The sequence below is a fragment of the Pipistrellus hanaki genome (genome assembly GCF_964339955.1).
Source record: "Pipistrellus hanaki genome assembly, chromosome: 19".
Classification (NCBI taxonomy): Eukaryota; Metazoa; Chordata; class Mammalia; order Chiroptera; family Vespertilionidae; genus Pipistrellus; species Pipistrellus hanaki.
Window position 1 is genome coordinate 16,935,231 of NC_140521.1, and position 14,200 is coordinate 16,949,430.

General features: G+C 40.5%; 1 protein-coding gene across 1 annotated transcript in view; it reads right to left on the reverse strand.

The window, feature by feature from the left end:
* NCAPD3 (non-SMC condensin II complex subunit D3) overlaps positions 1-14,200 on the reverse strand; it is a 37,545-nt gene that overhangs the window by 10,869 nt on the left and 12,476 nt on the right. Inside the window, exons 11-23 of the mRNA XM_084868250.1 lie at positions 13,820-14,072; positions 13,195-13,251; positions 12,838-12,924; positions 11,232-11,305; positions 10,118-10,252; positions 8,623-8,843; positions 5,465-5,656; positions 5,047-5,144; positions 4,833-4,948; positions 3,532-3,639; positions 2,744-2,858; positions 2,538-2,648; positions 179-417 (exon numbers count right to left, since the gene is read on the reverse strand). Of these exons, the coding sequence (XP_084724376.1) occupies positions 179-417; positions 2,538-2,648; positions 2,744-2,858; positions 3,532-3,639; positions 4,833-4,948; positions 5,047-5,144; positions 5,465-5,656; positions 8,623-8,843; positions 10,118-10,252; positions 11,232-11,305; positions 12,838-12,924; positions 13,195-13,251; positions 13,820-14,072 (1,806 nt within the window). The remainder of the gene's footprint in view (positions 1-178; positions 418-2,537; positions 2,649-2,743; positions 2,859-3,531; positions 3,640-4,832; positions 4,949-5,046; positions 5,145-5,464; positions 5,657-8,622; positions 8,844-10,117; positions 10,253-11,231; positions 11,306-12,837; positions 12,925-13,194; positions 13,252-13,819; positions 14,073-14,200) is intronic.

The window sequence follows — 14,200 nt, forward strand, 5'->3', positions numbered from 1 at the left end:
TGAACTGATTAAGAGGCTGTACAGAACATCAGCAGAGTGAGTGTTCTAGAGACCAAAGACGAGGCTAGTTATTTTTGGATTCTACTACAAAGCAGCACATTTCCTACGCTACTCCCATCTTCCCCTCGGCGGAGCACCGTTGGAGGGAGGAGAGGGATGGGTCTGTTCTCATACCAACCTGCAGGAGATTGGTGAGCAGGATGAGCGTCTGCTTGCGGATGAAGGGGTCCGAGTCCTTCAGACACATGGAGATGTTGGGGATGTACTTGTCCACCATGACCGTGTACCGGATGCAGAGGTCACACATGACAATGACCACATTGTTGCGGACAGCCACGTCCTCGCACACCTCCAGCTCCCTCACCAGGGCTGGGATGCTCTTCTTTGCCAGGTCCTCATGCTGTAAGCACAGCTTGCCTATCACAGAAGAGATACGTCATGCCTCTCCTCCGTGCTAACTAGGCAGGCGCCTGCACTTTCTCCACAGATATGCCGCAATGACTTTTATGTAACCCAAGTCAAAGCATCATGTCAACTGACACAAGAAAATCAAACACAGCCTGGGCAGAGGGCTCAGTGATTGAGTGCTGACCTATGAACCAGGAAGTCATGGCTCGATCCCCAGTGTGGGGCATGCAGGAAGCAGCCAATCAACGAGTCTTTCTCATCATTGATGTTTCTCTCTCTCCCCTTCTCCCTTCCTCTCTGAAATCAATAAAAACATTTTTTTTTAAATCAAAGGTAGATAGACCCATATTAAATATTAGAAAATTCAGAATAGCTTAGGAAAAAAACACCTCCAGATCTCATGATATATATATATATTCCTTCACTATAGTAAAATTATCTTCTGTTAGTTTGTGTTTTTATTCATTTATTTATAATCCTCATCCAAGGACATGCTCACCATCTTTTAGAGAGGGGAAATGAGATGGGGGGAGAGCAACATCAATTAGCTGCTAGCCTTATGTGACCTGACTGGGGCCAGGGATCAAACCCACAACCTGGTATGTGTCCTGGCCGAGAATCAAACCCATAACCCTTGGGTACATGGGACAATGCTCCAACCGATTGAGCCACACCAGCCTGGGCAAATTATCTTACTTTTGAAGTCAACAGTTGAATTTTGGAGTTATCTATTTAACTGGAATATGACTAATAAAATTAATAATGAAATTGAAATTTGGGTTGGGTAGTTAGAAAAGAATGGCAAATGCACTTACTTTATTTCTTTTTCATCGGAGAAAGAGGCTATTGTTGAATTTGTTTGTGGTATGTGTGTGTGTGGGGGTATTATGTGGCCTGGGGAATGTTTTGCTCTTATTTATAATTCTTAGACATGAAAAAACAAAACATGATTACAAAAACCTCTTATCCAGCATAAAATACACAATCACACTAAAGAAAAAAAGAATCAATTTATAAACAGGAGTTCATGTTTTCAAGATTACCATTAATTTGAGTTCATGCTTAATAGTTCATCTGCCAGCTCTGGAAAGTATTACATAAACCATCTCCTTTTATATTAAAAAAAAAAAAAATGTTTTTATTTACTTATTTTTTTAAACTGTCTGCCCCGTATCTGTCCGTTACGATTTCACTCAATTCGTCCCGGTCATCAAAAGGCAGTTTGTTCTAGGGAGGAATAGTGACAAGTAGAGCAATACTCAGCTCAATTTGTGTATCAGCCTCCCCCAAACCATCTCCTCTTAGAAACTAACTGCAAATTCACTTGTTCCTTCCTGGAGCTCAGTGTACTTGTGGCATAGTACTTGATGAAGAGACCTCAAGGTGCTACCTTTTGAGTATAAACAAGTGAATCGCAGAAACAGGATAATTGAAACAAATGAACATAAAAACCAAAGGTCCCTCCAGGGAGGGTCTGGAGTCTTAAGTTCCAGGCAGCATTGGGTGCTCCTACACAATTGCCTCAAAGCTCCCAAGAGCTAGAATAAATACCGTGTTTCCCCGAAAATAAGACATCCTCCGAAAATAAGACCTACTGACAGGTTTCTTTCCTTCTGAGTGAAATATAAGGCATCCCCCGAAAATAAGCCCCCCCCCGCTAGGCTAAACATGAGAGATTTGGTCCACTGATTCTGAAAGAAATGAAGTCACAAGAAATTCACCAGGAAATTCAGGAATTGGATTGTTATGATGATGTTCCAGAAGATGATGATATGATTCATTGAATAAATGAGCAAATTCTTGATACTGTAGGATTCACAGTTTGTCTGGTTTGTGTTGCCAACTACCGTACTACCATACCGTATACAGGTAATAAATTTCCTTTATTTTCATTTAACAATAAATGTGTACCATATTCTTCTTCAGGGAAAAATAAGACATCCCCTGAAAATAAGACCTAGCACGTCTTTGGGAGCAAAAATTAATATATAATAAGACACTGTCTTATTTTCGGGGAAGCAGGGTATACGCTCAGCAGAATACAACCCTCCGTTGCCTTCCTTAAGATAAAAAGCTACCAGGGAAGTAGACCGCACAAGGGTGCTGCCCTGCGGGCCACTCTTGCTCACCCAGGGTGATGATGGCGTGTGCTCGGATCACAGAAGGCATGACGGAGGAGCCTCTGACCGGGGCGGGTGGCTGGGTGGTCGGCGCATCGCTGCTACCTTGAGAGGATGCCACTGCGGGGGAAGGAAAAGGGGGCTTATTGACAACAGTCCAGGGGCCAGCCCAGGCTTCGGACAGCACCCCCAAGGGATAAGTTCAAGTGCCTTACAGTGATCCGCATCCGCAGAAGACGCTACGATGGACTGAATCAGAAGGAAGGCCCGCTTCTCCACTCTGGCTGGACAGAGCTGGGCTATATCTCCTAAGGTGAAAATGTACTTCACCTGCGAAGAAAATTGGTTTTGCAGTAAAAATAAAGCAATAATAAAAAAAAATCAACCCTTCCTTTAGATGAAGGACATGACAGTGGATTGCTATTTTTGTCCCCCACAATGAAAAGAAGTGTTTTTTTCATAGCCATTTCAGATGATTTTAAAAAAACAAAAAAAAAATCCTCACCCGAGGACATGCTTAGAGAGAGGAAGGGAAAAGATGAGGGAGGGAGAGAGAGAGAGGGAGAGAGAGAGGGAGAGAAGGAGGGAGGGAGAGCGAAAGGGAGGAAGGTGTCTCTCCCTTATCCCCCCCCCCCCCCACTTCCTTCCCTCTGAGTCCGACAGTCTGATCGCTGCTGTTCTTGTTCATCAGTCTATGTTCTCACATTATTTCTAAGCCAGACTCTACCAAGCACACAACACCTACTGTTTCCCCTGGTGGATTAGGTATCTCCTAGGCTCTAACTGGAGGAAGTGTATACCATCAGGTTTTCCCCAGATAACAAGTACGAGAAAAGAAAATGAATAGCTCATCAATAAAAACTCTGCTAAGAAAAGAGTAAGTTCCACGCTAGGAAAATCCTAGTTTCTTGTTGATAGTAACAGAAATGTGCGTTACAAAGACATCTTTAAAAACCCTCAACCGATAAAAAGAAAGCCAGTGGTTCAGAAAAGAGTTCCTTACCAGCAGGTCCTCATCCATATTGCCAGCTCCACCTTCCTTCAGGACGATGTTGGAGAGGCAGTGCACGCAGGTGGAGAGGACACCCTCGCACGCCTGATTCAGTAGCTCCTAAGGCAAGTCAAAGGTCATTGCTGAAGGAGTCCATACAGCTGCATCAGACCACTCAGGAAACACAATTTTCTCAAGAAACTTTACGAGCTTCGAAAGTATAAACCGTAAGCAATGCAAGACCCAGGCATTGCGCTTTTGTACCTTTGTTCTTTCAGCAAGCTGGCAATGGGCGAAGTGAGATTTATAAAGAATTACACAGGGTGGGGCAAATGGAGTTTTAGAGTTGTTCGTATGAAAAGTAATACAGTAATTAATAAATAATAACACAGAATAAAATGTCCTGTGTACTCACAACTGTAACCCTACTTTTGCCCCACCCTGTATGTATGTATGTATAGATATATATATATATAAAAATATATGTTATATAAAAATAATATTTCTTTCAACATTTGCCCTATAAGAGCAAAGAGCATGTATTTGGAAAGATCTAGTGCATTAATTTATAAGAGATCTGTAATAGCAGTGCTCCTTCAATAATAAAAATACTGCAATTCTTCTGACATATGTAGATGGTGAATTAACACTGCAATAAATAGGCATAATAAAAATGGGTAGTTGTTATTCTTCTGAAATTTATTCATCCGAGACTTTTTCCCAGTGTCTCTTCTTAGTTAAAATAACTTCAAAGAGGCACCACCTCTGGCCCACACATCTAACCACACTAACTAGGGAGGGAGTTTGAACCCATCCTACAACCCATTAGCTATAGGCTCCGGGCAGCTTCGTGGACGCGATACAATGAGATGGTAGGGTAATGTAGCCTTATAGGAACAGGATAGGAGTTTTCTAAGATTATGACTTAACAATGATCAGAAACCTCTGGCCTGGACGCAACCCCCGGACTAGGGGGAAACTTATATGATGCATTCTTGAAATGAGAGTGGATGTGAAGGAGGATATACAAAGCTATCCCAAGCATCTAACCTACAGATTATTAAAAGATAACCTTGCAAAGTCTCCACCAAGGTGCTGAGTTTCTAAGAGAATTGTAGGTCTTTAGCAGCCAAGATATTCCTGGGAAATGCCGACTGCCTATCCTATCACGTTTCCTTCTGTTGCGGTACCGGCTCCTGGGACTACCCATCTTTACAGATTCTTGAAAGAGAATACTTCTCCAACTTCAAAACAGAGTGATCTGGCTACTGAGTACAGATGATGACAAACACATCCAGGACAGTGCAGCATACCCGTTCCTCCATGGGAGTCTCCGCAGATGCTCTGCAGAGTCTTTGCAACGTGTCAACGGCTGAGCTGATCAGCTCTAGAGACCAGTGGAATCCACTCAGCTTCCCCTTGACAACATCTATAAGAGAAGTCAAACCCTTGAAGTTTAACTGCTCAAAATAGACACTTATCAAATGAGAGGCAATGCCTTTTCAAGACTCCCCAGTGGACACTCACCGATCACCTTGTCTCGGGTGCTCTTCGGCAGATGCTTTGAGATATGTCCAATGACGCACAGAATATGTCCTAAGGTGTTTGCATTGGGATTCCGTTGGCTAAGAAAAGGACAGGAGAAATATCAACATGGAGCCAAAGGAAACATCGCTGCCAAACAAATGCTTTTCTTCTGGATTATGAATACCTGGACAGGGATTCATGATTTAAGAGCATTAAGGCATTTAAATATTATACTTGGACAAAGAGTAGACTGAAAGCTTAAAAGTGATTCCTACTTTCATGTTTGTTTCAGCCTGAATCCAAAGAAAAGATCTGTGTACATGAACAGCTACAAAATAGCCCATTTCCTGAAGGCATGAGCTTTATCTACAAGAGTCTTCGGCGTATCCATCGGCGGCTAAGTTATAAGCATGCGCACCTGCTGATTTCCTCCCAGGACTCTATTACTCTGGTGTAGTCGAGCTTGGGTGAGGAGCAAGCAATCTTGGAGAGCAGCATCCAGGCTGGTGCAGAATGTTCCGTGCCAGTGTGGGATAGCATGTTGTTTATAAAAGCAGATGAGAATTTATCTTTCTTGGACCAGATATAAAACGCCTTATTTAAATAGCGGCTGGAACAAAAAAAGATGGGAGAGCAGAAGGGTAACTATAAATACACAAAACTGGTGAGATCATCTCATTCAGTAAAAGGATATCAGCTGCTTCTGCTCTGGGATCCCTCTGGCACATTTGATACCAAACTAGGCATCTTTTTTAATTTTTATTATACGCAATAAGGCACATTTATTTCTGCCCTCATAAAGTATTTATTTTTAAAGCAAATGACAAAATTTCATAAGATTTTGTTTATAAAAGTTAACAGAACTCGATTGAACTAACACTACAGTTGGTAGTCAGTAATTCTACTTTTGTCATTGATTTCCTAGCTCAGTGGCACTCACACTTTTTCATCTCAGGGCCCTTTGAAATTCCTAAAAATTACTGTCTACCTTGAAATGCTTTTGTTTATATTACATCTACATTTGCCATGCTAGGGATTAAGAATGAGAAATTTAGGCCTGATCACTTTTGCTCAGTGGGTAGAGCATTTGGCTGCAGACTGAAGGGTCCCAGGTTCGATTCCAGTCAACAGCATGTACCTTGGTTGCGGGCATATCCCCAGTAGGCAGGAGGCAGCTGGTCAATGTTTCTAACTCTCTATCCCTCTCCCTTCCTCTCTGTAAAAAAATCAATAAAATGTATATAAAAAAAAAAGAATAAGAAATTTAAAAATATTTATCAATTCATTTAAAATAAGAATAAACCAATTAATTATATGTTAACATAAATAATGCATTGTTTTACAAAAACAACTATCTTTTTAAAAAAATATATTTTATTGATTTTTTACAGAGAGGAAGAGAGATAGTTAGAAACATCGATGAGAATCATCGATCAGCTGCCTCTTGCACACCCCCAGCTGGGGATGTGCCCGCAACCAAGGTACATGCCCTTGACCGGAATCAAACCTGGGACCTTTCAGTCCGCAGACCGACGCTCTGTCCACTGAGCCAAACTGGTTTGGGCAAAACAACTATCTTTTTGAAACAAGATAACTTGGTCAGGAAAATGGTATTGTTTTACTCTTTTATAAATCTCTTTGCAGTCTGGCTGAAACAGGAGGCAGGTGGACTCTCGTTTCTGCCTCTGCATCAATCTGTTCCAACACCACTGTATAGCTTCTGGAAAACTCTACTTTGAAAGAATAAATGTAGAAAATGCACAGAATAACTTAATATTATGATAAAAATGGTGTGAGCTCATGAATGCATCACTTTGAGAACTGATGACCTAGTTCATTTCCTAGCCAATGCTCTATCTACTGAGCCAAACTGGTCAGGGCTAAATTTCTCATTTTCTTAATTCCTAGCATGGCAAATGTCGATGTAACATAAACAAAAGCAATTCAAGGTGGACAGTAATTTTTAGGAATTTCAAAGGGCCCTGAGATGGCTATTCCAAAACTTCTTATACTTAAGCCCCTAATTCTACCCACTCTTTCAAAAATTTGAGGGGAAAAAAAAAAATTTCCCCCTCAATTATAGCCAAATGTACAACATAAAATTTATCATCTTAACCATTTTAAGTGTAATTCAGTATGCCCAATATTAAATTACACTTAAATACATGCCTTAAATACATTCACAGTGCTGTGCAATCATCCATTTCTAGAACATTTCTTTTTTTAATCCCATGAAACTTTGTAGCCATTAAACACAACTCCCCATTATGCGCAACTGAGGTATGTGCCATTGGCCAGAATCAAACCCGGGACGCTTTATTCCACAGGCTGACGCTCTATCCACTGAGCCAAACCAGGTAGGGTGATTTTCAGTTAAGAGTTTTAATACCAAATTTCCATGACCTTAAGAGATCACGTAGCCGGAACCGGTTTGGCTCAGTGGTAGAGCGTCGGTCTGCGGACTGAAAGGTCCCGGGTTCGATTCCGGTCAAGGGCATGTACCTTGGTTGTGGGCACATCCCCGGTAGGGGGTGTGCAAGAGGCAGCTGGTCGATGTTTCTCTCTCATCGACGTTTCTAGCTCTCTATCTCTGTCCCTTCCTCTCTGTAAAAAATCAATAAAATATATATATTAAAAAAAAAAAAAGAGATCACGTAATCCAACTGGCTGTTCTTACCAATAAGCAAATGAAGACCCAGAACACTAAGGTGACTTGCCGGGGCTGCAACAGTATTTTATGACACTAAGTCTCTTATTCTTACTGCATAACTCCTTCATAACTACATGTAAACAAACAGGGAAGTGTTTCTTGTACAACTTGTTAATTTAAAAAAATATATTTTTGTTGACTTTAGAGAGGAAGAGAGAGATGCAAATACCATTGATGATAGAGAATCATTGATCGGCTGCCTCCTGCATGTCCCCCACTGGGGATCGAGCCCGCAACCCTAGCATGTGCCCTTGACTGGAACCGAACCCGGGACCCTTCAGTCCACAGGCAGGCGCTCTATCCCGTGAGCCAAATCAGGTAGGGCTCTTGTACAATTTTTAAAGAAAGGAAAGGAAAAACAGTCAAAGTGGCACAAGCACACACTAATTCCAGGATTCCTGCAGAACAGGTTCAAGGTCATCACTCAGGCGCTACCCTCTCACTGTGCACTGGGCATTCCACACGTGTTGTCATGTGCAGTGTCAGTAAGTCAACCAGTCTGATAAAATGTCAGAAAAAGTCTACCTTGTAAAGACTGGGAGGTTATCTTTCAAAATAACTATAGTATTGAGAAAGTTAATATTAATATGCCATATCCGCAGTGTTTTCTATTACATGTGTATTAGGACACCAAGTTAAAAGGGGAGGACACTCAGAGAAAAGCAAAGAAAGTGATCAGAGGCTTCGCACAAAGCAGTCACCACACAGATGCTGCGATTTGAATCGGGATAAGAAAAAGAGACCATCATTGAGGCTTCAAATCTACTCAGTCATTTAGAAAGCTAGTTTTCCCAGAGGAATACAGAAATTTCTTAAGAGAAACCCTCAGAGCCCTCGCTAAGCAAAGTAAGGCATAATTCACATACCTCAGCTCCTGGCTTTCCGCACTGAGGAGAGAAAGCAGTGCCCACGCCAGCACCTGGCCGTCATCTCCGCGGTGGAACTTATTGAAGTGCTTAATGTTCTGCAGCAGGACCTGGTCCAGGCATTCCAGGGCCTTTTCCTGCACCGTGCTCTCCGAGTCCATCACCACGGGGGTGATCCCCATCAGCCAGGCTTTCTGTATCTGGGCACATCGAGGCTGGGCCTTTAGGAGTTAAAATCAGGAAGTCACAAAGAAGCTAATCCTATTGGAAGTGTAACTACAAATCGGTGAAGCTGTGATCAGTGTTTTGAGACATGTTAAAAGTAGTTGTATACACAACTACAAATAGATCATAAAGTTTAAAAAAAAAAATCCAAAAACCTAGAGCCCGGCCAGGGTGGCTCAGTGGGTTGTGCGTCGACCTATGAACCAGAAGGAATTAGTGTGTGCTTGTGTCATGATTCGATTCCTGATCAGGGCACATGCCTGGATTTCGGGCTTGATCTGCAGTGGGGGGCATGCAGGATGCAGCCAGTCAATGATTCTCTCTCTTCATTGATGTTGCTATCTCTCTCTCCCTCTCCCTTTAATAAAACAAACAAAAAACCCGAAAGACACCAATATTCAAACGATATGTAAAATCAAAGTTTAATCTGCAATTATTGCAAATCAGTCCATACTGAAATTTTAAACTTATAAAATTATTATTAGTAATAAATCAGCATTTTTTGGTAATTTAAGATCAAATAATAAATATTTGATCCCAAGAAGTAATTAGAATAAGTGCTATCAGAGAAAGAAAAATATGTATTGCTTAATGCCTTCTAAGAAAACCATGTATTGCTTAATGCCTTCTTAGAAAACCATGCTCTTAAAATTCTTCAAGAGCAAATTACTTGGCAGAAGTAAACTATATCTAGGATCACTGGTTCTGCTCTTTTAGTGATCTCATCTATACAGGTCTTAATGAGCAAAACTTAATCTAGGCCTCTGGCCTAACCAAATTAATGTTAAAATTCATATTTCTATGTGAGATTTGAGCTTAAGTCAAGAAAGGCTAGCCCTAGCCGGTTTGTTTCAATGGATAGAGCATCAGCCTGTGGACTGAAAGGTTCCAGGTTCAGTTCCGGTCAAGGGCATATGCCTGGGTTGTGGGCTAGATCCCCAGGAGGGGGTGTGCAGGAGGCAGCCAATCAGTGATTCTCTCTCATCATTGATGTTTCTATTTCTCTCTCTTCTCTCCCTTCATCTATGAAATCAATACAAATATATTTAAAAAAAAGAAAGGCTAACCATTAGCATTAGTTCATAATTACATTTAATATAAAATGCAGTCTATCATATGTAAGTAAAAGATACTTTCTCTTACACTTCCTTTCTCTTATTAGACTTGGTAGAATTTCTACTGGTCAACTTAATATTTAGCAACAAGCAATTACTATGCTGAATTGTTTTTAATGTAAAATGCATTAGACACATAATAAGAAGCCCCTCACCATAAGAAGTTCAGTAAGAGACTGCAAGGCCTGCTTCCGGACAGATACGGCCGGGTCCCGGCACTGCTCCTGAAGGATGGAAAGCTCCTCCTTCATGCCCGACACGCTGCAGTGCTTCAGAATGCTCACCAATACCTAGCAAGCGCACACACAACATGAAGTGAGGATGCGTGCGTGGTATGCATGCAAACAGGCAAATACACACAAAAAGACTTCCTTCAAGTTCTTGGTTCTTGGCATCTTTAAGGTCAAAGATCCATCCCTCCTCCCACGAACATCCCACCTTTTAGGATCTGATGAAAGCTAAGGTCTCTCTCCAGAGAAAATCTGACACACAAGTATTTTCAAACAATTTCAATCAAAATCTGTCCATGGCCCTAAGCTAAGAATCTCTACTCTAAAAAATGACATTAGGGGATATAAACTCATGATTCTTAAAAAGCCAGCAATCCAGTGGGAAAGCTTAAAATCAGATAATCCCTAGTTCATTTCTATAATTTAGACATAACAGGATCAAGATGAACTAACGTTAAGTGAAAAGAAAATTAAATAACAAATATGGCAGAGGGACCTTTAAAATATTCTCCTGCATTTCCGAGGGCTTAAAGAGAGAGCGCATCGACCTGCAGACTGAAGAGTCCCAGGTTCAATTCCAGTCAAGGGCACATGCCAGGGTTACGGGCTCGATCCCCAGTGGGGGGCATGCAGGAGGCAGCCGATCAATGATTCTCTCTCATCATTGATGTTTCAATCTCTCTCTCCCTTCCTCGCTGAAATCAATAAAAATTTATTTGAAAATAAAAAGAACCAGGACCAGTTTGGCTCAGTGAATAGAGCGTCGGCCTGCGGACTAAAAGGTCCCGGGTTCGATTCCAGTCAAGGGCATGTACCGTGGTTGCAGGCACATCCCCAGTAGGGGGTGTGCAAGAGGCAGCTGATTCTCTCTCATCGATGTTTCTAACTCTCTATCCCTCTCTCTTCCTCTCTGTGAAAAATCAATAAAAAATATATTAAAATATATATATATATATATATATATATATATATATATATATATATATAAAAAGAAAAGAAAAAGAGAGAGTGCATTCAAGAATGTCAGGAAGAAACACACCTGGAGCGCAGACTTCCTCACGTTGATCTTCTCATCCCGGATTCTCTTTCTCAGCATGGCCATGACACACCTCTCTGCGGAGGAAATGCCCCTCATTAGAGTCTGAGAAAGACTAGACAGATCTGACATCTCACACGCAATACCGACAAATTCTACAAAACTGACTAATTCTCTTGTTTTAAATCAGATTATGAAATGAGGTAAAATAAAAACATTTCAAATAATTAGCTATTCCCAATAATGAGAAAGGCAAAATTCATGTAAAAAAAGGGGGGCAAAAATTCTGAAATATTACAAATTCAATTTTAGCCGGGACCGGTTTGGCTCAGTGGATAGAGCATTGGCTTGCGGACTGAAAGGTCCCGGGTTCGATTCCGGGCAAGGGCATGTATCTTGGTTGCGGGCACATCCCCAGTAGGGGGTGTGCAAGAGGCAGCTGATCGATGATTCTCTCTCATCGATGTTTCTAGCTCTCTATCCCTCTCTCTTCCTCTCTGTGAAAAATCAATAAAATATATTTTTTTAAAAATTCAATTTTAAACCCTCCTCTGGCTCCTATGCCTAAAATTTTAAATAAATTATCTAGATCTTCTATTTTATTTAACTGCAAGTAGAAGTACCTAAACCATGAGTTTTAAAAAAGATTAAATAGAATAATATTCCTAAATACCTGCAGCTTTAAAACTTTTCAATCACAGGCCAATTTGCACTATTAAAATTACTAAAGTTTCCAAAGAGCTTTTTTTAATGTGAATTTAAAAATTAGACATGCCATTATGAAGAGTATATATTTAAGATAAAAAATAACTATACTGTAAAAAAACCAACACACACAAATAAAAACTAAAAAGAATGGCACTGTTTTTGCAAATTCTTTTAATGTCTGACTTATTAAGAAGAGAGCTGATTCTCATCTCTCCTGCCTGCAACCTGTCACTTTCATGTCATAGGATCTCTGGAAAACCTCAACTTACACTTGTGGGAAAACTAGAGAGCAGAGGCGAACGATGTCTTGATATTATTATGAAAGCAGTGTTAACTTCAAGGATATGCTGAAGTAGACTGAGAGACTCAAACACATTTTGAGAATTGCTGATCCCCAAGAAAACAAATAAAAAAGGAACTAGAGAATGGAAAACAATAGAGGAAATGCAAAAAATTAAAAAGTTCCTTGAAAAAGGTAACAAGATTAACAAAGTTTTAGACAGACTAAGAAAATAAGAGAGAAGATTCAGATAGCTAAAATCTTATCTCCCCCACCTCTCTCTAACCTTCCCACTATAATTTGAGTCTGTTTGATGCTTTATTGCCCCTGTATCTATCTTTTTGTTTATCAGTTTATATGCTAATATTCTCTTAAGTGATAAAGAAATACTGGTGTTCAGTACATGTAGGTGGAATGTAGCTTATTCTTTATCTTAGAATTAAATATAGTCTAGTGCAAGGACATCAAGTAAAGATATAATACAATAAAACAGAAATTACTCCACTTTTAAGAAAAAGAGATGCTCTGATTCTTAAGGTGAATTAATCAGAAAAAAAATCCAAGGTTTTTAGACTCTACTTATAGTTATTATGCATTTGATTGTCATAAGGTCTGACTTACCCCTAGATCCAATTGTTTCACCACTGCTGTCTATATTGATCACCCCTGAGTCTCCAGAGTTCAGTGTCTGCTTCTGACAGGAAAAAGCTTAAAAATAATCAATTAGAAAAAGAGCTCAGTCAGTTAGATAAAAATTGATTACACCTTTTAATAATGCAAGCATGGTATATTACACAATTAAGTTATCACATCATTACTGAAGTGAATCTCAATTTCTTTGATGAAGGAAAAAAGTGCAATATGAAAATGGAAAAATATAGAGATAGCAAAAAAAAACAAACCCCATTTCAAATATCCAGCTAATCCTTTAAATAAAAAGACAATTATTTAATATTTGAAAACATATTGACCCATTACCTGATGAATTTCTCAGGAAAGTACCAGGCTGGCTCTCTATTCCTAAAATTGTAGGACCTAAAAACAAGCAGAGAGATTAGAGGGGAAAAGCCAGAGTACTATAAACCCTAAGTAAATATTCACAGAAGAGTCAAAATAAAAATAATTAGGCCTGAACAGAAGGCCGATTCTAAACGGCTAACAATTGACAACGTTCTCCTTGGGAACGCATTTGAAAGGGCTATTGGGCCCCATACAGCCAATACCCAACCATGCACAGCGACAGCAAAGGCAGCCACCCGTCTCACCCCTAAAATAGGCCTTTCAGAGGCCTCAGGCCTGTCTAAAAAGTTATTCAACAACTCAATATACTGAGATACGTTTATAAGAATGAAAGTATATCAAGAGTAAAGACAACTATTTTAGCCACAACAAAGAATGATCCCCCTGAAGTCCATTTTTTTCTTTATTGATTAAGGTATTACATATGTGTCCTTATCTCCCCTTTGTCCCCCCACCCCCCCTCACTCATGCCCTCACCCCCCTGGTGTCTGTGTCTATTGGTTAAGCTTATATACATGCATACAAGTCCTTTGGTTGAAGTCCAATTTTTTGACAAGCGTAAGTCCAATTCCACGTCACTTACTGTTAATGAGAAATTCCAGTATGCTCTCCGATGTGCTGTTAGCAGACAACTCCAGGCAATGTGCGAAACTGGACAACGCCTTGCTGCGGACAGTCGGCGCCTTGTCTAAACAGCGGTCAAACATGATGTCCTGCACCAAGAACTTGTGCTTTAAGAACTTCTGATGCTCCGGGGACAGCGTGTGATCCGCCTCTCTTTCCGGCAGTTCCAGCAGGGCCAAGGCGACATCAAGAGTAAAAACCCGGTGTGGAATCTGGAAGAGCAAAATCATAAGAATCTCCATCACCCGGTCATGAAAACTGAAGGATCCCATCCGCATTTAGATCTGGCTGTCATTAGAAGGCTGCAGAACCAGGAACCAAGATTTTTTTTTTAAAAGGA